Genomic DNA, 18,405 nt, shown 5'->3' on the forward strand with positions numbered 1-18,405 from the left:
CCATTTTTTTGCCGATCGGCTGTTCGGCTTTAAAGTGGCTTTATTTTTTAAAGCCGCGGCTTTATAATTCCGGACAGAAACACCACAAGCAGTCATATCCGGATGCATCCGGAAGAAAATCGAGCGCCATAAGATAATTACAGAAAAGGTACAGATAAGGTTGTTAAAGTTTTCGTTATATTTTTTTTCTTGCAAACTTACCGTCATACTTTAAAATCTCCGAAAATTACCGATGTACCGTACAGCCTCGTATAATTTCAAAAAATACAGGTGTACAGTACAGCCTAATTTAAGTACGACAAATCCTGGCCTTTGGATTTGAGAAGCTCATTTGAAAAAACGCGCCACGAGTCGGAAGCCATCTGAACGACGTTTCCCCGCGCTTTTCCTGCAGGAAGGCCGATACTGCACCGTCGCCACGAGAGCCGCGCATACGCCACCACGAAAACGCCCCACGCAGGCACACAAGCACACTAGAGACGCCATGTCGGACGGTGTGAGCGTTTTGCAGATTTTTGAATATATATATGTGTGTTCTGACGCGTTTATTTTCCATTACAGACAGCCTGGACGACCTGTTCAAGCCTAACTCATCGTCTGCGGAGGACGACCATGATGAAGATTTCGAACCTGGAAGCGACTCAAGTGATTCCCTTCTGGAACTTCTGGCTGCGATTGGTAAGAGCCTATGTGCTGTATATTTTCTTCTTCGCTAATGACTAGTATCTAATTGGAGTTTTGTACCATGTTATATACAGATAACACGCATTTCTGAAAGAAAAACAAGGTTAGTGGTTGTTGAATTGAATGAGTCATACGATTAATATCTAACTTGCTATCAAAATGGTTCTGCAGTTCCTACTGGGCCACAAACTCCGGTGAGGCCGACAATCAAGCGCAGAAAGCATCGACCGCGGCGCGCAAAACGACCGGAAAAACGTAGGCGACGCGGAACCATGGTTGGGAGCGATGAACTAAGCGGTGAAGAGCGTCGCAGATACTTTGTCGTTGCCGTCCACCGACGACGAACCAGGTCATACGGCAGAAGTCGATGAGTTTGACGTTACACAACCGACGACAGACCGCACTCCCCGAATTAGACGTACCGAGTCCTATCCCGACCGCGTCGCGATGGAGACCTCTCGTGTCGGCATGGTGAACAAAATTCCCCCGTTGCGGGAGTTCATATTCTCATCTTGGCGTGAGTTTAGTAGTACTTTGGAGAAGTATTGCTCCGATTATTACCTGCTATTTAGAGCACGAGATACTCGCACCGTGATAAAACACGACACGTGGGTAAAATTATTTAATTCATTTAACTTCACATTAACAATTTGATTTTTTGTAGATTGAGAGATCTACGGATTCCTACCAAGATGGAGTACAGTTACAAGGTATTTCGCAGCACTCGCGGCTGTTCGCAGAAGTCCCGAAGCAAAGGGTAACGCAATACTCCAAGTCGATACACAGGATGCAAGGCGCGTTTTACGGCTACAGTGAGAAATTTGTCTGATGAAGGAGGACGAGATGAATGGAAAATTGTTCTGCGAAATTGGGTAAGTATTAATAACGTTAGTGAAGTTGCTGGTGTTAAACTAGCAATTATTTTGTGGTGTAGACCTGGACGCACAATCACCGCACGAATACAACAATATACGCCAGCTACTTCGGGGCTGGATCAATTCCGGAGAACAGTATGGTGTTTGATCAGGTTGGAGTTCTCGCCGATACCAACACAGAATCAAACCAGATTCAGCAGTTCATATCAGGGGCGTTGGATCGCCACGTGACGCCACATCAAGCACACAACATTTTTCGCAAGGTGCTCAAGAGTACGTCAGCGGATAAACAGCTTTCAAGAATGCCGGATACTGTCGCCACATTTGCTGATCACCTCGTACTGGTCATTCGAGACCAGAATGATGTTACCAGCGGTGTTGTGATCCAGTCTGCAGTTCAACGACTAGCCTTCGAGCGTTGGGGAGAGTCGCTTTGTATGGACTGGACGTACGGAACCAACAACGTGGGGTTTCACCTTGGTAAGTATTATTATTTTACTGTGATGCAGCAACCTTAACTAAGAAGCAGCACCCTTAACTACTTTGAAATGCTATTTGTACAGGTAGTCTGCTAGCTACAAGTGCAACAGGCCGAGGTGTACCTGTTTTGGATTTCATCGCTCTCGACGAAAGGATGAGAACAATGGAGGCGATTTTGGAATTTTTTAAGAAGCACAACAATCATCGAGACGTTCGTAATTGACAAAGATTTTAAAGAGTGGAGAGTGCTGGAGAAATGTTTTCCTCGAGCGACGGTCTTGTTGTGTCAGTTTTACACTATGGCGAACAGGAAAAAGGCCAACAAGCGACTTAAATTCAAATTCGACGGGACTCAGAGGGACGAAGTGGAGTATTCAGTGAAGCAAATGATGTACAGCACGACTACAGAGGCGTTCAACAGAGCGAGGGACGGATTGGGAAAATGTTGCAGTGGAGATTGCCCTAATATCTGCCCGAAATCATGTCCAGAAATTTTTCAGTATTTTCAAGATAATTGGGAGTGGTGCAGTGAAATGTGGTCTAACCATCGGCGTGGCAACTACTTTACCGCCGGTAATACAACGACGAACCGGATCGAGACGAGCTGGAACCAGTTAAAGCGTCTTCTCGGGAGAAAAACGAGAATCGATAGAACTATAGCTGGATTGCTACAAAATCAGGTCAATATTGTTAATCACGTATTGACTTCACTACGCAAGTTCTCCAGTCAGTCTCGACGTCCGGACTCTATCCCTCCATTTTTACACCTTGTTGCTGCGGAGCTTTCAAATGATGCCCTCGCGAAGATTTCGTGGCAGTGGGACTTGTTCATGGTGAATAAGAGTGAGTCAAAGTGCATCCGTGTAGGCCCTACACAGTCCGAGTGGAAAGTGTTTTTGTCTGGTCAAGAATCGTGCGTCGATGACCTGATGTGGTCATACAGCCGCCTATTTTACAAGAGCCGTCGGGTTCCATGCCAACATGTTATGGTGGTGGCTTGTAAAGCCCACCTATTTAAAGTGCTACCTACTACTACAGTGCCAAGTCAGTGGAGCATGAGAAAAACTGAAGAGCTTTACGACTCTTTGGGAGAGAGGCCTGGAGCCGCTTCGACAAGTTATCAACATGGTGAAAGCCCGGTCAAGTCGAGTAATGGCGCCTCAAGCTGCCGCACCATTAGCAATTGCTTATGCAGGTACATCTCGCATTGGCAAAGCTTATTTGAAGTACGTACGTCTCCGGAGAGAGGAACAATCAAGCATGGTCGTGCTGTCTAATGGTGAAATATACGCAAGGGCCCAATCTCTTTTCGAACCAGTTATTGAGAAACTTAGTGGCCTATCTACAGTGGAGTTTTACGTGCAGATGAGTAAGTGGAAGAGCGTTGTCGATCGCGAGCAAGAAAATACTACTGCTGCAAATTCGTCTACGGACGGAAACTCCACTGCGATTAAGCCTACCGAAAGTGACTCGGACAGCTTCTTTGATCAGCTTGGTTACGCTGATATGATGGCTGAAATGGAGGCAGATCAAGTGTTGGCTATGAAAGCCAACTCAATGACTGATCTTGTTCGTGAGCACAGTTTAGGGGCACAAGACGATGGAAACTCGGAAACTGCAGAATCTCCTTCATTCTCCGAAAGCGATGAATGTCCGTCAACGCAAGTGTCGAATTGAAGCGATAAGGTTCAGTGGTGAAACCTGCTGAAAAGAACAAGGCAAGTTTACAACAAAAACAATTTGCAAACAGCTACAGCTCATGGTGAGTCTCTCGATGCACCAAGTGAGTCTTTGAAAGCACGTGGTTTTGAAATTCTGAAACTACCAGCTCCGAAACGCAGGACTCGAAAGAAGACTAAACAAGGGTGGATAACTCCACAACCAAGTTTGCTGCTGTTTTGGTCTCTTCAGATGTCACCACGACGCTGACACAAATTATTCAATGGGCAAGTTACCACCCAAATGTGAAGAAGGTCTCTAATGTTTTAGATCAGTACCCAGTCCGCATGACGGACAAATTTAAACAAGCGCGTCCTGTAACCTGCCTAGTTGCCGAGGAAGGTAGTGAGGCAAATTCCAGCGACCACGCGTTCGTCATCCCTGAAGCGCTGTTGAAAAAGGCAGATGCAGCATTGCTGCAAAAGAAGGAGTTGCTGGAAAGAAAGAGGAATCCGCGCCGTGGGGACTGCACGTGTCGTTCGGATCCAAAATCCTCGTTCTGCACAGGTACTTGGATATTGCGTTTATTAAGGGTGCTCTTAGAGAAATAAGGGTGCTCTTAGAGAAATAAGGGCGCTCTTAGAGAGTAAGGATGCCGCAACTTTCATTTATTAACTTACATCTTTGTGATGCATTTTACAGCTATTTCCTGAACAGAATGAAGCAGTTCCACGCACTCAAAGCGAGAGCGAGAAGCTATATTGAAGACACCAAGTGGCTGAAGCAGGAGTGGCGCTATGTTCAAGCCCACCCTGTTGAACCTTTTTCAGAGGAAGCGAAAACAACTGGACTACTGCATTCTGAAGCTGCTAAGGTGCATGAAGCGCTAGCGAATGATGTACTAACAAAGTATTATGGGCTTTCTCTCATGACGGTGCTGAAGACGAAGTCGGGGTCTTCTTTCGTTAAGTTTAGTGATATTGCTGGTGGAATTCCTCGCGAGATGATGGTGAACGATTCTATTATCGACATGAGCATAAAGATGATTGCAGACAGTGTGAAAGGGTGTGTGGCGTTATCGTCACTGATGATATGGCCTTCTGCATTGAAGTAGTAGCTCTCTGAGTTCGTTAATAGCTTCAGCTTCGCGTAGAAGTATTGCCTCCAGCTCCTCCCGTACTGCAGGTCGTTAATTGCTTCGGCCATCATGTCCATCTTGTCTTGAAGCACTTGCAGCTCGTTGGCTCTGGAACGCAGGAACTCCCGCGCTAAGTCTTGGCGCGGGAGTTCCTGCGTTCGCTCTTTGTCTTTGGAAGATTCAACGCAATCAAATTTGAGATCTGGTAAAATTGTCAGTAGCGACTTTATTTTCGTAAAACTTCGCCTCTGAGTGTTATTTTGGTTAATAAGGGCGCTATTCACAGTTAAGGCTAATGTCATAAGAGTGCTTGTAGGCTGTCGTGTTGTTGTAACCTTAGGGTGCTCTAACGCCATTCGAAGAAAATGCAGGTGTCCTTCGCCTTTGGGTGTGCAAAACGCACTGCGACGGCACCGACCTGCACCTGTAGAATAAGACCGTGATGGTTGGTGCCAGCGCGAGGGATCGTTTCTCTACTGGTTGAGGGTGGACTTCAACTTCAGCACACTCATGACGATGCTACCAATTTGGAGTCTCAAGTCGCATCAAATCAGACGCTGGAGATCAAGATTTCAGTCTTAAAGCTGAAGGCGAAGAGGGCGTTACAGGCACTGCAAGCTGGCCTCGACGAGATCTCTGAAGCTGAGTCTCGTGCTGCTGTATTCGTGGAGGAGCGAGATGCTGTGAATATATTACTGCAGCAGAAGCAGACTGCATACGACGAGTCGACTGCTCAACGTGAGGAAATGCAGAAATAAGTCGAAGAGCTTAACGCTGAACCCCATAGTACACAGGAGAAGCATTAAAAAAAAGGAAGCTGGCGCAGGTGACGAGACGGTTCGTGATCTAAAGGATGTGGAGACGACGTTAACGGCGTCAGAGATGTCTCCCAAGCGGGATCTGGCTGAAGCCGAGTCTTGCGTTATGGTGTTGGTGGAAGAACGTACAGCGAAGGATCAGAAGATTGAGGAGATGACTTCCCAGCCAGGAGAGCTAGAACTCGCAGCTCAGAAGCCTGAAAGTGAGCTGAACACGCTGCGGAGTAAGAGCTCAGCCGACCCAGAAGCCACGAGGGAGATGCTACGTGGCCTTCAGGAGTCCGAGGCCCATGCAGAGGAAGCTGTTAAGGGCCTGCAGGAATCATATTCTCAAGCTGAAGCTTCTCTACAGACAGTCCAGGAGCAGCTAGCGGAGTTGCGTGTTGCAGCCCTGGAGAAGAAACGCGAACGTCTCTGAATGAACAGGGGCCGACTGACGAGATGCTGAGTGCGCTTCAAGAGGACTTGCAGAAGAAGGTTACTGCACTGGAGACAGAGTTGAAGGGGATGCACGAGACCAGCTCGGCTGAACTGACTGCTGCACACGAGACCATCGCTAGCGTGAAAGCTGCGTAGGCGAAGGAAGCAGAAACGTTGACATCTTTTCGTCAGGAACTCGCAGAGGCGGAAGGCTGCGTGATGGTGCTAGTCGACGAGCGTGATGCTGCGAAGAAGACGCGGAGTAAGAGAGATCTGACGCTGGAGGTTCTGAGCTCGGAGCATGGCGAGCTGCAGCTCAAGAGTAAATCGGTGAATACTGAACTGGAGGCGCTTCGCAATAAAAGCGCAGCGGATGCTCAAGCTGCAGAGGAGAAAGTGCAGGCGTTGAAACAGGATGTTACACGTGTATCGGAGATGTTCGAAGCCAACAGGAGTTATCGAACTCCGAGTCACGATTGAGTTCTCTGACTGCTGAGTACGACATGGTGACGAAGGCGTTGAATGAATTGGAGACTGAACACGGTGCTATGAGCACCCAAAACAAGGAGCTGGAAGAGCGGATCGAGAGTTTGAAGGATCAGAAGAATAACTTGATTACGCAACACATGAGTGAGTTAGAGTCCGCTGAAGAGACGATCCGTGCGCTGAAGACGTCGGAAGCTGAGGCGAAGGAATGCTTAACATTAGTTCGGCAAGAATTGGCAGAGACGGAGACTTGTGTGGAGGCTCTTACAGGAGAATTGAGCGACAAGGAAGTTGAAATCGGCAAGCTTACCTCCGAAGCAGATGGGTTCCAGGAGCGTATCCAGGCGCTGGAATGAGAGCTACAGATGCTGCAGAGCCTGCGTGAAACCGAGTTTGAGACAGCAGAGAAGTTGAGGGCAGTCTGAAGTCGTCGGATGACAAGACGATGGACACGCTGGAGTCGATTCGAGCGAAGTTGTCCGAGACGGAGGCTCTTGTGGTGTCTACCGAAGAAAAGCTGGAAACCTCAAAACTAACGTTCGAACAGAAACAACTTATAGCTGCTGAGTTGACGAAGAGGAAAGCTAGTCTTGTTGAGAACAGGACCGTCTTGAATCTACTGTGACTGACCGGGAGTCAAAGCTTCAAGTTGAAGCATAGTAGCTCTTCGACGCAGCACAGCATATCGAAACGCTACTACAGCTGATGATCTCTGAGCTCGAGAAGAAATTGGGACCCGGCTCGACTACCTCAATGACAAGGAGAAGAAGGACGAGAACCCTGATGAATCGTTTAATGTTCGATATGAGAGCGACGAAGAGGACGAGATCATCGAGGACGACCGCACGAAGCTGCTGCAGCGACCCAAGCGGTTGCTGGAGCGTAGAGGTCAACGAGCAGCTCTAGGTGACCGGCAGCATCTCAACGCGTTTGAATAATGGTAATACAGACAGCATATTTCGAAAGATCAACGGTGTCAGGTTTTAAATGATCTATTCCGAATGAAGAGCGGCCACATACGGAGCCAAACCAATCGTGTTTTCTGAGGGGAAGAGCGTCTCGAGACAGATCGTTTGTCCTCGAATTCCAGAAAGCTTTGTTTCTTGTGGAAACCTTCTTACGTTAGATCGTGGAAATGGCGTAGTATTTGGCTCGGGAATGGCTTCTTCAAATCCATTGAATTCCTTGTGCAGCAGTTCTTCATCTTGAAGGCTATCCGATGCTTCGGACTTCGACGCTTTGGCAATATGTTCTTCACTTTCACTATCTCGACCGTCTGACGGAGTCTCGTACGAGTCTAGAACATCGATAACACCCTGCCAATATTCAAGAGTACCCGAGCCCAGTATTTCCTGGTGCTCAATAATATGGTTTTCTTCGAGTTCTTCGATAGTGACGGCAGGAACCTCGTCACAGTTGCCTATGCGCCCGCAGCTACGATGCGTTTCAATTCGCTGCGTGCCTTCGTATCCGTCTCAGCTTTATTAAGCAGCCGAATTGCCTGACGAATTAGTGAGAACTTCCGTGCCTTTTCAGCAGCCATCCTGTTCCTCAGGGTGGTTCGTAACCACTGCCACGGCGTGCCATGCCACTGCACTCTGAATTTTCCCTTCAAAAGGAAGCTTGCCGACATGCCCAAGCGCGCGAAGTGCTCAACGAGGGCGCCCCCAGCAAGAAAAAGAGGTCCAAGGTCGCGTCAATGACTTGTCAAGCAGCAGCTTCAGCTACTCCAACAACTGATAATGCTTCATCCTTCTCTCTTGACGTGCCCGTCACAAGTGCGGCCCCGATCAACCACGAGCAAGATGTGACGGCATCGTTGAGCTCGTCGACGTGTTCTATTCCAGCTTTCGCCGCCGATAAGCAGTCAGGACCAACACAGCACGCTATGACCGATTTGAGTGAAACCGGAAGCACATTGAATCGAGCACCGGTCCAACCGGCGAGGCGTGGAGCAGCACCTTTAACAGCAGATACGGCAGCTGATCAGAGTTCGGGTGACCTGTTACACAACTCGTTTGTTTCGGAGATGAGAATGCTAAGGCCTGCTACTGGTCAAATTATGAGGGGTGGATACACTAACGACGAGCTTCTGGGAATGCTCAGTTCCGATGAAGCGTCCGAACTGTTTGTTCCGGCGACCGGCATTCGCGCTCACTCTATGGCAAGTTATGTTGGCAACACCGGGGGCACTACCGTACAGCCACCACAAATTACTAATTGGACGGTTAACGACCAGGAAGCGTCGTACCTCCCACCACAAATGACTATGGCAAGTGGACAGTGGTGCAGCTCCGAAAGGAGTGCACTGAACGAAAGCTCCGACTTAAACGGACTGTCAGCAAACCGGATCAGATTCGCCACCTCACAGAATACGATGCCGCCAAACGTGCTGTGCAGTCCTCCGTTGATGAAGAAAACCTTCTGGACCCAAGCCAACGGAAGAAGAAGCACTGCCCCATTTGACTTCTAAACGTTCTCTTTCCGACCAGTTTGCGGGGCGCCTGGGTGCATCAGATGACGCAGCAACACGCGAACAACTCGACGCAGGAGAGGTCAATGCAAAGACAAAATTCTGGCAGGATGTTGGCGATGAATTTTGGAACAACACAAGTGATTTCAACAACATCTGCGATGACGCCGCCAGCAACCCGCGTTTTGCAGCGATTGATCCTTCCGTTATCGTGCAGCACGATTCGGCAAAGCTGTTTGAGATGTGGAAAATGATTAACCGGAGCTACGTGAAGGCAAATTCAAAGTTCTACGTATCTGGCCAGAACTCTGACGACTTTTTCGCCTATTGTGAGGGTAACTTAGGTGCTCTTTATCTCCGAATCTGCACCAAAATTAAGCCCGAGTTGGCTGCATTTGTGTACGGTGGTATGTGTGCAGACGACGAGATTGACTCAATGAATCTCGGTGAAAATCGGGCTCGTACACCAGGACACAAGTCGGTAAAATGGCAAGATCAAGTCATCAAGACGATCAACCGTATGACCGACTTTATTGTTGGGGCGCCGCTACCTGCTTCGACTGCTCCACAAAAAGCCACTGGTGGAGGCGACAACGAGGATCAGCTTATCGACCGTATATCAAAGCTGCACCAAATGATTGATCAAGTCAAAAACAACCTCCGCAAGTCGGAACAAGAAGGAATTGCTGACACAGGACTAGCCAAAACCCTTCGCATGTATCAGTCGAGTCAGCAACGTTACGAAGAGCAGTTGGAGGCTCTGGGTTAATGGTTCGCGCTCAAGTAACTCTACGATTGCATCACGAACCCACTCGGATCTGTTGTATGGGTCAGTGTCAATGAATAAGTCAGACGAGCCGTACAAACATCGATAGCGCGACGCGTCTCGCTGATTAACCGTTGCATCCGGTGGTCATTCTTGTACTAGCCTGATTTCGTCAACTCCCTCAACTAAATCGTCATCTTCTTCGACTCTAGAGTTTCTGTTCTCGCGGAGACGCTGGTTAATGTACCAGTTATGAAGAATGCACGCTGCTAATATTGTTCGAGGGACTCGATTAAACGCAATCTCCAACGGGGCCTGGAAGGCTCTCCACTTGCAAACCCAGAAGACCGAGAGCCATCTCGACCCGGATACGAAGTTGGCTCAGATGGAAATTATAGCTATTATGGGCAGCCGTAACAATACGTGGTCGTGTAAACGGCGTTAGAAGTTGAGTTGAGTTGGTGTACGCGTTATCGCCAACAACATAAAGTCCGTTAGAGAGATTATTAACTACCAACGAGAGTCTCCATTCTGGCGAATGCTGGCATAAAATGCGCTAACACTTACACCACTGTTCGTGCGGACATCATGATACGAGCCACCACTGAGCCAACGCATGCACATTTGGAGCTTGTTAATGTGTGTGATAGGGTCGGTTCCGGTCCGGTTGCGTGACTGCTTCTCGTCGACCGGGCCGCCAAAGTCATAAACGAAGCGTATGACATCTTGTAACACTTCTGAAACTGGCCTTCGTCCATCAAAAGCTGGGCACGGTCTTCCCAGTCGATACGCACACGCCGGAGACACTCGCGCCTCACGTCGATGGGCAGTACCACCAGGGTCGCCGAAATAGCATGGCCATAACAATTATTGCCATAAAATCCATAAATATATGTATTGATACACCTTCGACTGTCACATAGCATAATTTATTTCATAAGAACTTCGATTAATCATAATATATGTGCCGTACCCAAAGCATATAATGGAGGTTTAGAAACCAACCATTGAACTTGGCTGAAGGAGCGTCAAAACCCCGAGAATAAACAACCAGCCTCATTCTTCAATCTTAAGACCCCCCCCCTCCAGCATCCGTTTCACCCGACTCGCGCCATGGTGATCGTTTCTCACCCTATCCGTCCAAGCTTCACGTCGGCTCAAGTCTCTCGCTTCTTTTTCCAGCCGTGCCGCGATGACTACGACGAAATTATCGACGAATACTTCCGGTGTCGTTGCGGCACGGTTAGAAAACAAACCCGTCGCAACGGGTTTACGAACCTACTACAACACGTGAGACGTGAGCACCCCGACTTTGAAACGAGAATGCGGGAGGCCTCGACTACTGAGACTGGCTCTTTACTGAGCTACGTTCGCCAGTCCTCCCAAAACCTTTACGGGTGGCTAACGTGGGTCATCATGAGCAACCTGTCGCTCGCATTCTGCGAAAATCGAGCTACAAGACGGTACGCTCTTTAACTCTGTCGATTAAGAATTTTTATAATTAACATTTTTATGTTTTATTTAGGTACACCACCTAGGACCCCATCTGTATCGAGACCCTGCGCTCTACAATGGAAGGGATCACGCTGGCGGTGGAGAGATCTATTGTCTCCGAGATGCCGGAGATATTTGGGCTCATCCTTGACGGATGGACCCATTTATCAGAGCACTATATCGCGGTCTTCGCCTGCTACGAAGTGAATGGGTAGGTGAAGACCCCGCTGCTGTGCATGGCCCCGCTCATGAACGAGTCCGACGACGACTTCTCTGCTGTTGCCAACAGAGAATTTCTGGCCAACATGCTTCCACGGGACTTTGGGAAGCAGTTATAAATATTCGGTGGATGCGGTGGGGTTCTCCTGCTCAAGTAGCTTTACTGAGTTAAAGAAGGAATCACGAGAAAGCGTCACCTACATTCACAATATCGTGTGAAGCGAGAATTACAATATCAGTACATTTGTATTTAACCAGATCTGTGCGATCTTGCAATCTCACTGTCTTTATTAATCCCATTTTCCAGATTAGGCGAGGTGTACTGTAATCAGATAAAACAAAAGGGATAGTGTAATGTGTGAGGAAAATACTGTATGCACCCAACCCATCCCAGCTTTGAAAACAACCTCTCCCTAGCGTTTACTATAAAAAAGAATTGGTTACACTGCCCACCAAGTGTATACACGTTTGTAGGTGTATCTATATCAATATTTGGAGTTGGCCACCGCAGTTTGAATATGTTATTTGTGTTATTGTTAGAAACCTCCCACTTGTGTTAACACTCGAGATTTAGCAGTTTATGAGGGGACTCCCATACAACCAGTCGTTTTTAGCCACGCGTCCAGTGTTACGCGCATCTACCAGAACAAAATGAAGTCGTTCTGAGTGATGGTCAATGCCAACTGTTTATTAGTCGTGCGTCTTACTCCCTCGCTTCTCGATCACTTCTTGGCAGCGGCGCGGCATTGAGGCGATCAGGGACCTAATAATCTTGAGCTCTATACTTTCCCACGCATCTTCAATGTCAGCACGCAGCTCTGCCACGCTGTTGAACTGGCGACCGTTTGAGTAGACACGCCTCGTTAGGATGGACCACAGGCTCTCGATTAGATTCAGGTCAGGAGAGCGCGGTTTCCAATCAAGAACCTGGACACCTTTCTCTTGCAGGAAGTCCATGGGTATGGATGGAGGCTCCATCCTGCTGGTGGATGAAGTCTGTATCATAGTGGAGATGCGCGAACGGTAGAAGAAACTCGGAGACCGTGTAGATGTAGTCTTCTGAGTTTTGGTGACCTGATAAGAAAGCAATCTTGATCTTGCCCTTGGCGCTGAGCGCTGCCCAGCTCAAACGGAAACAAACGGTGCGTACATTTACCTTATACTCTATGCTGAAGACTGACACGAGGTTCTCTAGCAAATAGCTGTGCAATATCCCCCGTGAAGGCAGGGCAGACACTTGCTTTACGATCTGGCACGCCGAATGGAACAACGGGAACGACATTCCGCGCGAGCTGGAACTGGAGCACAAGTTTCATGATCGGCCGCCTGCTTCGCGTTCAAGTAAGAAGAGAAGACAGCGAGTGCAGGCCACCAGCGAGCAGTCCATCGGCAGCGCCGATGATGGTAGTGATGCCAGTAGTGATGATACGTGAAGATGAGAGAACTGCGGGAGTGTGGCGCAGGTGTAGAGTTCTTTCTACGTGCGTAGGTATGATTTTGCGAACTGCAATCAATTGATACGTTTTCTTTGCTTTTTTGCTATAACTGAGTGGTCCAGTGATGCTGAACGTGTGCAGTGATGCAAAATGGGCTAACTGATAAACAGGACATTTATAATGTTTATTAACCCATCGTATGAGTTCCTTTTTGTTATTTTGTTCTTCATAAAGTAGAGTTATGTTGGATGCGCAATGCCATTACTCACCTGCCCGTCCTCATGCACAGCCCCAACCTCCACGTCAAAATTCGCACTTACCTGACGACCATACAATTCCGAACATATTAAATATGGGACAGGAGTTAAAATATACCCTCATAAAGAGGGCCCGGGAACTAAGGGGTTAGAAGGCGATACAAATACATCGGCGCCGGCCATCTCCTTGGTATTTAAAACAAAGTAGCCACAAAATCACTCATCAGCGCGAGCGTGTCCTCCAGTCGCGGCTTGCGTAACAATACAACATATTGGCGACGTCTTCCGACTGGCCCATAATATGGAAGATCATGCCGTCCGGCAACACGACGGTTTCAAACTTCCGTCCATACTTCCCATTGTGATCACTACTGACACTACATTGTGGCTCACCGCCTGTAGGTCTGCATATTCCGTGCATTGCACCATCCACGACGTCCCAAATATGATCCAGCTCAACATCTTGGTTGTAGATAGCTTGGCTAACTCACTTACTCTAGAACTATCTAAATCTAGATTACCCTTCAACATTTATTTTTGCTTCTCTCAGCGATGAAAAGCAGAGGATACTACTCAGCGCCCATAGATCATTGACACCGTAGCCGGTATGAAAGACGGTGAAGGGTACTACAGAGCACTTTGACTACTGCAATACGCTCGGGAGCGCGAACCCGTGCGGGTGACGTCAGGTAATCAGAAGAAAACCCTTTCTGGCGGTGTGTAAAGCACTATAAGTCTAGAGATGTGCCATCGGTGACGTTGCCGATATCAATTTGAACACGGGGGATGGAGGAACGAAGCGTAGAATCGTAGAGAAGCGCTACACCGTGGTGCCGTACCCTCGAAACTGCTTCTCAGTTGCGATGAAGTTGCTTCACACACAAAGAATCAAGCACGTCACCCGACGATACGCGAGGATGTCTTCGTCGCCATCAGGTCCATATCAGCGCTGCTTTGTCATTGAATCTCATCTGGTTCCGATTCAACAAAAAGCACGATCGCAATTTCTCATCGCTCGCAAACGAAACGGAAACGGCAAGCAATAATCAGGAATGCTCATATCCTTTTTCCTAACAGTTTTTGTTTCGCTCTGAACTGCTTAAGCACTCTATTATTGTAAATGTCATCCAATTTTTCCGATCTCGGACGGTTCGCCAAAAGTAGGTTGAAATGCTCAATAAAATTTCAAATCGTTTGACAATTGAAGAATACCATATGGGGACAGCCAGCTCAGTTAAGCCCGAATTCGCACTAAAGGATGGAAAATAGTGTGGCAAAATGGGCCAATTTATAGTGAGTTGTTCGAGTCAACCGCTTTTCGAAATACTGACTGGAACCCACAAAACGTCACCAAGATACTCGCTGGGATGCTATTCTTCGATATGTACTCTCATTGTTGTATGAGCTTTGGCGTTCCACAACTGGTTTTGCTGTCTTGAGCGCAACATTTGCATATATATGCACAACTCGTGCAATTATCAATAAAATGCCAAATAGCTGAACGTTTACGAGATGTCAATTTGCTTGAGATTGTGGTGGATTCCGCGCCTCCTGTCTTCATTATTGCGAGCATGATGGTCATCTACAATACTATGTACTTACCGATCTGGTCCGCGTTGGTAGGGATTCGCGGAGACTGAAATAGGAAATATCAAAAGTGCTGCAAAATTGACGCTGTTATGTCGGCGTATCGATAAATGCCGCCTACAACATGAAGTAATTCGTCTTAGCTCCACACCGTTAGGAGCGACCATGGTTATATCAAATGACCCCTCTGAGTAATGGCAAGGTTTTGCTTCGCCAGATAAAAAATAACAAAACTTACGCACTTACACTCCTCAGTCTAATTGCTGTAGTCTGACCCTGACTACTTTTGGATTTTGGTTCGGAGTTTTTTGTGATCCACTCGGTGATTTCAGCTCCCGTTTGTGGAGCTACCCGTCCAAAATTTAGCAAGCATACTCAGATACTGGCGCCTGGAATCGTAGAAGAGATAACTAGCTATCTCTTCTGCGATTCCTGCCCTCGAAAACTATACTCCACCTTGCATCCCAGATACTGAGGCCGAACACGTTAGTAGCGTCGTAAGATCACACAACTAAAGTCGTGCATTTATGCTCAGTAGAGTCGTACGATTTTGCGCAACATGTGATTCGTACGATTCTGCAACGTACGATCCTGCTTGCACCACGTTTGAGATGCAATATCCAGTGAACGCAAGCGTGTAACATCAACCATCCAAAAATGATGAGATTTGTAAATCTTCCCATTTGTAGCACAATGAAATATCGCAGACTACTGGATTCAGCTGCACACTTTCGACTGAAGTCAGATTTAGCGGAGCACATTGCAGAGCTATCGTGATACAGGACTTATTCATTCTGCTTTATAAGTTTTGCCAATAGCTGCTTCTGTTTTATAAGAAGGTACTCCTTCCCAAATTCAGACAGACCTTCTGTCGACGTACACATTATCGTCATTTCTGTCTGATCATTTAGGGCATGGTGCTGAGTCTCGAGTATCGTCACTTTACGTTGGGCAACTTCAAGTTGCTGCTTCATTATACTCACTTGAGCCGTCATTGCATTTGCCAACTCACGCTGCGAGGACATCATTGCCTTGTCAACTTGCTCTTCCAAATAGCTGTTTCATTTTCTTCTTGCCACCTGAGCGGGGTCGGCTATTCGTTGAAGAATCCTTGCAATTTGGAGATGGAGACAGCAACACGTCGTCAGCGTCAAATGCATCGTCTTCACTAATATCATCCTCAAAGTTATTTGCATTTTCAAGCTCGTTCTCGGTCGACTTCAGTATCTGCGTCATACATTAGAAAACTTTTGTTAGTGTACAATATTTTTTCTTAATTAATTTGTTAGATTAAGATTACCTTGGGTCTTGTTAGTAGATACAAGCGAAAGCCGCGGTCGTTTGCGCAGCCGGGGGACGCCTCGCATAAATCTCACGCTTTGACGCAAAACGGTGTGGCAGTGGCCGAAACGAAACTCTTCAGGCTTCACACGAGGTTTACGCTTCTTCCTCGCTGTTCCTTTCTTGACCTCTTCCTCACATGTCCTCAGCGCATTCTCATTCTGCTGCTCTCGTTTTGGTGTGAACCGATTTTTGCTTCGTCTACGTAATCTTCTTCAGTCCAGCCACTTCGATCCTCCGCTTTTGCCTTCGCAAGCCATAGCATACATAATTAAGTTTAATAATAAATGAAATATTACAGATAATAGAGCAAGTGTTCTTCACCGAAGCCAAGCAAGACACATAGAGGCACACATCGGGCCGGATAAGCCCCTACCAGCGACTTTACAAAGCCCAAGCTTCCTTGAACGAACTTCTGAACCTGCTTGCTGCGCGAATGCGTCGCTAATGCAGTCCCAAAACAACGCCGACGACTGGTCGGTACTCGTGTCGCCATCTTCGGACGCGTTCGTGTTTGCGTGGCACAGGTAGACATCTTCTTCTGGTGTCCATGGGGCTGCATTAGGCATTGTTCACGTTTTGGGAGCGACTGGGAGGGTTAGGCACCCATAGAACTGCGTAGTAGCGGGGGCGACGTGATACAGAGGGCGGCGTCAAGTGCTTGGTCGAGCGGTTTCTGTTTTTGCAATAGGTCGGTAGCCGTAGTGAATAGCAGGAGGCTATTCACTACGAAAAGGTCGTAGTGCACAATCACTTTAATGATGTTACTTTACTATTACTTTTGTGTCCCTATCAATACACTGTTGGAGGTCCAAATTTCGAATTTGAGTAAGTTTGGTCATTTCTGCGTATATTGCACTACCGTTGGAGATGCTCTAAGGCTGACAAGGAAGCACGAACGGCATGGGCGCGGGAAATGCTAATGAATCCAGAGGGGAAAGAAGTATGGGAGAAAATTATATTTTCAGATGAAAAAAAAGTGGAATCTTGACGGTCCCGATAACTTCCAGCACAACTGGCAAGATATCCGGCAGCCACCACGTGAGAATCGCCGCTGCCAAGCCGGTGGTGGGTCGTGCATGGAAGGAAAGTAGAGTGGATTGTATCTGCTTTTTGGCGGGCTATGGGACCAGGAACATACTTCTGGTTTTGGAATTTGAGCGAAACCAACACGGGTAAATCGTTTCGGTTGGCGGCGTCGACTGGATCAAATATGCGTATCATCGAGCCCAGTCGCAACACAAATCCATCGACCGCATGCAATATCTCATAGTGCATTGATAACCTATAAAGTATATTTTGAACCAGCCAATGAAATGTGTCCTAGACATGAAGTAATAGTAAAACGTTCTAAAAGGCACACACTATTTACTGTCAAATATAATTATAAGGTCAAGTTTTCCCAGGGTCTCACAGGCATGCATTCGCAATATAGTGACGCTGAATCAACCTGGCATACCATCACTACGGTCAAGACGTATGCAGCGAAAATTGTGACGTGAGTAGCCACAAGTGGTCATGTAAGCGTAAATCGATTTAGAGGTTCTCCGACCTGTTAGATGGTCATTTTCGATGATCATGTTATGGAGTAAGACACAACATTTCAGAGTTTGTTTGATGTTATCCAAAGACCACGTCCTAGCAGGGCGAGCAATAATTGCAAAGCGAGCTTGAAGTACACCGAACGCTCGCTCCACGTCTTTTCGTATTGATTCTTGTAAAGTGGCAAATTTTTCTGTTTCTCATCTAAGGGGTGGAGATTGTTTTTACAAAACATTTCCACTCTGGATAAATGCCATCAGCGAGATAGTAGAGGAAATCGTACACTTTTCATGTTGCCTTATTATTTCTGCAGTTTGCACTTCCGTTGGAGATGTTCGTAGAGAGCGGTAACGAACTGACTCGCGTTACAGCACCGATAATGACGACACCACGTCAAAAGTAAAGCACCGTAAGGCACCGATAACGACGACACACGTCAAAAGTAAAGCACCGTAAGGCACCGATAACGACGACACACGACAAAAGTAAAACACCGTAAGGCACCGATAATGACGACACACGACAAGCGTATAGCACCGTTAGGCACCGATTTGTCATAAGTAGTCGACTATAAGAGTATATCACCGTTAGGTATTAACACCGATAAATTATCTTTATAAGAGAAAATAATGATAAGTTTTGATGTGAACGCTCTTCGACTAGAATTTTGTCGTTCAACTTATTTGGTAAAAACAATGAACTTCAAAGTGGAAAAAAAAATACATTACTT

The 18,405-nt window shown here is 47.2% G+C and overlaps 11 protein-coding genes across 11 annotated transcripts; 10 read left to right on the plus strand and 1 right to left on the minus strand.

The window, feature by feature from the left end:
- Positions 1-484: 484 nt before the first annotated feature.
- PPTG_22817 (hypothetical protein) lies at positions 485-775 on the plus strand (the record flags this gene model as incomplete). Its single annotated transcript, XM_008906580.1, has 3 exons — positions 485-494; positions 562-678; positions 759-775. 3 exons carry the CDS (start codon positions 485-487, stop codon positions 773-775), a joined length of 144 nt encoding a protein of 47 aa, XP_008904828.1.
- A 921-nt stretch (positions 776-1,696) lies between these two features.
- PPTG_11292 (hypothetical protein) lies at positions 1,697-2,262 on the plus strand (the record flags this gene model as incomplete). Its single annotated transcript, XM_008906581.1, has 2 exons — positions 1,697-2,039; positions 2,123-2,262. 2 exons carry the CDS (start codon positions 1,697-1,699, stop codon positions 2,260-2,262), a joined length of 483 nt encoding a protein of 160 aa, XP_008904829.1.
- A 502-nt stretch (positions 2,263-2,764) lies between these two features.
- Positions 2,765-3,716, plus strand: PPTG_11293 (hypothetical protein; the record flags this gene model as incomplete). The annotated part of the gene is made up of 1 exon (XM_008906582.1): positions 2,765-3,716. Exon 1 carries the CDS (start codon positions 3,165-3,167, stop codon positions 3,714-3,716), a length of 552 nt encoding a protein of 183 aa, XP_008904830.1. The 5' UTR covers positions 2,765-3,164.
- Positions 3,717-4,045: 329 nt separating this feature from the next.
- On the plus strand, positions 4,046-4,812 carry PPTG_11294 (hypothetical protein; the record flags this gene model as incomplete). The annotated part of the gene is made up of 2 exons (XM_008906583.1): positions 4,046-4,230; positions 4,401-4,812. 2 exons carry the CDS (start codon positions 4,046-4,048, stop codon positions 4,810-4,812), a joined length of 597 nt encoding a protein of 198 aa, XP_008904831.1.
- Positions 4,813-5,718: 906 nt separating this feature from the next.
- Positions 5,719-6,072, plus strand: PPTG_11295 (hypothetical protein; the record flags this gene model as incomplete). The annotated part of the gene is made up of 1 exon (XM_008906584.1): positions 5,719-6,072. One exon carries the CDS (start codon positions 5,719-5,721, stop codon positions 6,070-6,072), a length of 354 nt encoding a protein of 117 aa, XP_008904832.1.
- Positions 6,073-6,095: 23 nt separating this feature from the next.
- On the plus strand, positions 6,096-6,554 carry PPTG_11296 (hypothetical protein; the record flags this gene model as incomplete). The annotated part of the gene is made up of 2 exons (XM_008906585.1): positions 6,096-6,215; positions 6,267-6,554. 2 exons carry the CDS (start codon positions 6,096-6,098, stop codon positions 6,552-6,554), a joined length of 408 nt encoding a protein of 135 aa, XP_008904833.1.
- A 23-nt stretch (positions 6,555-6,577) lies between these two features.
- PPTG_11297 (hypothetical protein) lies at positions 6,578-6,916 on the plus strand (the record flags this gene model as incomplete). Its single annotated transcript, XM_008906586.1, has 1 exon — positions 6,578-6,916. The coding sequence occupies one exon, from the start codon at positions 6,578-6,580 to the stop codon at positions 6,914-6,916; it is 339 nt and encodes a 112-aa protein (XP_008904834.1).
- Positions 6,917-7,005: 89 nt separating this feature from the next.
- PPTG_11298 (hypothetical protein) lies at positions 7,006-7,185 on the plus strand (the record flags this gene model as incomplete). The annotated part of the gene is made up of 1 exon (XM_008906587.1): positions 7,006-7,185. One exon carries the CDS (start codon positions 7,006-7,008, stop codon positions 7,183-7,185), a length of 180 nt encoding a protein of 59 aa, XP_008904835.1.
- A 960-nt stretch (positions 7,186-8,145) lies between these two features.
- PPTG_11299 (hypothetical protein) lies at positions 8,146-9,802 on the plus strand (the record flags this gene model as incomplete). Its single annotated transcript, XM_008906588.1, has 3 exons — positions 8,146-8,728; positions 8,800-8,966; positions 9,053-9,802. The coding sequence occupies 3 exons, from the start codon at positions 8,146-8,148 to the stop codon at positions 9,800-9,802; spliced, it is 1,500 nt and encodes a 499-aa protein (XP_008904836.1).
- A 1,110-nt stretch (positions 9,803-10,912) lies between these two features.
- Positions 10,913-11,500, plus strand: PPTG_11300 (hypothetical protein; the record flags this gene model as incomplete). The annotated part of the gene is made up of 2 exons (XM_008906589.1): positions 10,913-11,262; positions 11,338-11,500. 2 exons carry the CDS (start codon positions 10,913-10,915, stop codon positions 11,498-11,500), a joined length of 513 nt encoding a protein of 170 aa, XP_008904837.1.
- Positions 11,501-14,710: 3,210 nt separating this feature from the next.
- PPTG_22818 (hypothetical protein) lies at positions 14,711-16,702 on the minus strand (the record flags this gene model as incomplete). Its single annotated transcript, XM_008906590.1, has 6 exons — positions 14,711-14,760; positions 14,808-14,841; positions 15,039-15,139; positions 15,168-15,237; positions 15,933-16,019; positions 16,547-16,702. 6 exons carry the CDS (start codon positions 16,700-16,702, stop codon positions 14,711-14,713), a joined length of 498 nt encoding a protein of 165 aa, XP_008904838.1.
- Positions 16,703-18,405: the final 1,703 nt, after the last annotated feature.

The sequence above is a fragment of the Phytophthora parasitica genome (genome assembly GCF_000247585.1).
Source record: "Phytophthora parasitica INRA-310 unplaced genomic scaffold supercont2.24, whole genome shotgun sequence".
Lineage (NCBI taxonomy): Eukaryota > Oomycota > Peronosporomycetes > Peronosporales > Peronosporaceae > Phytophthora > Phytophthora nicotianae.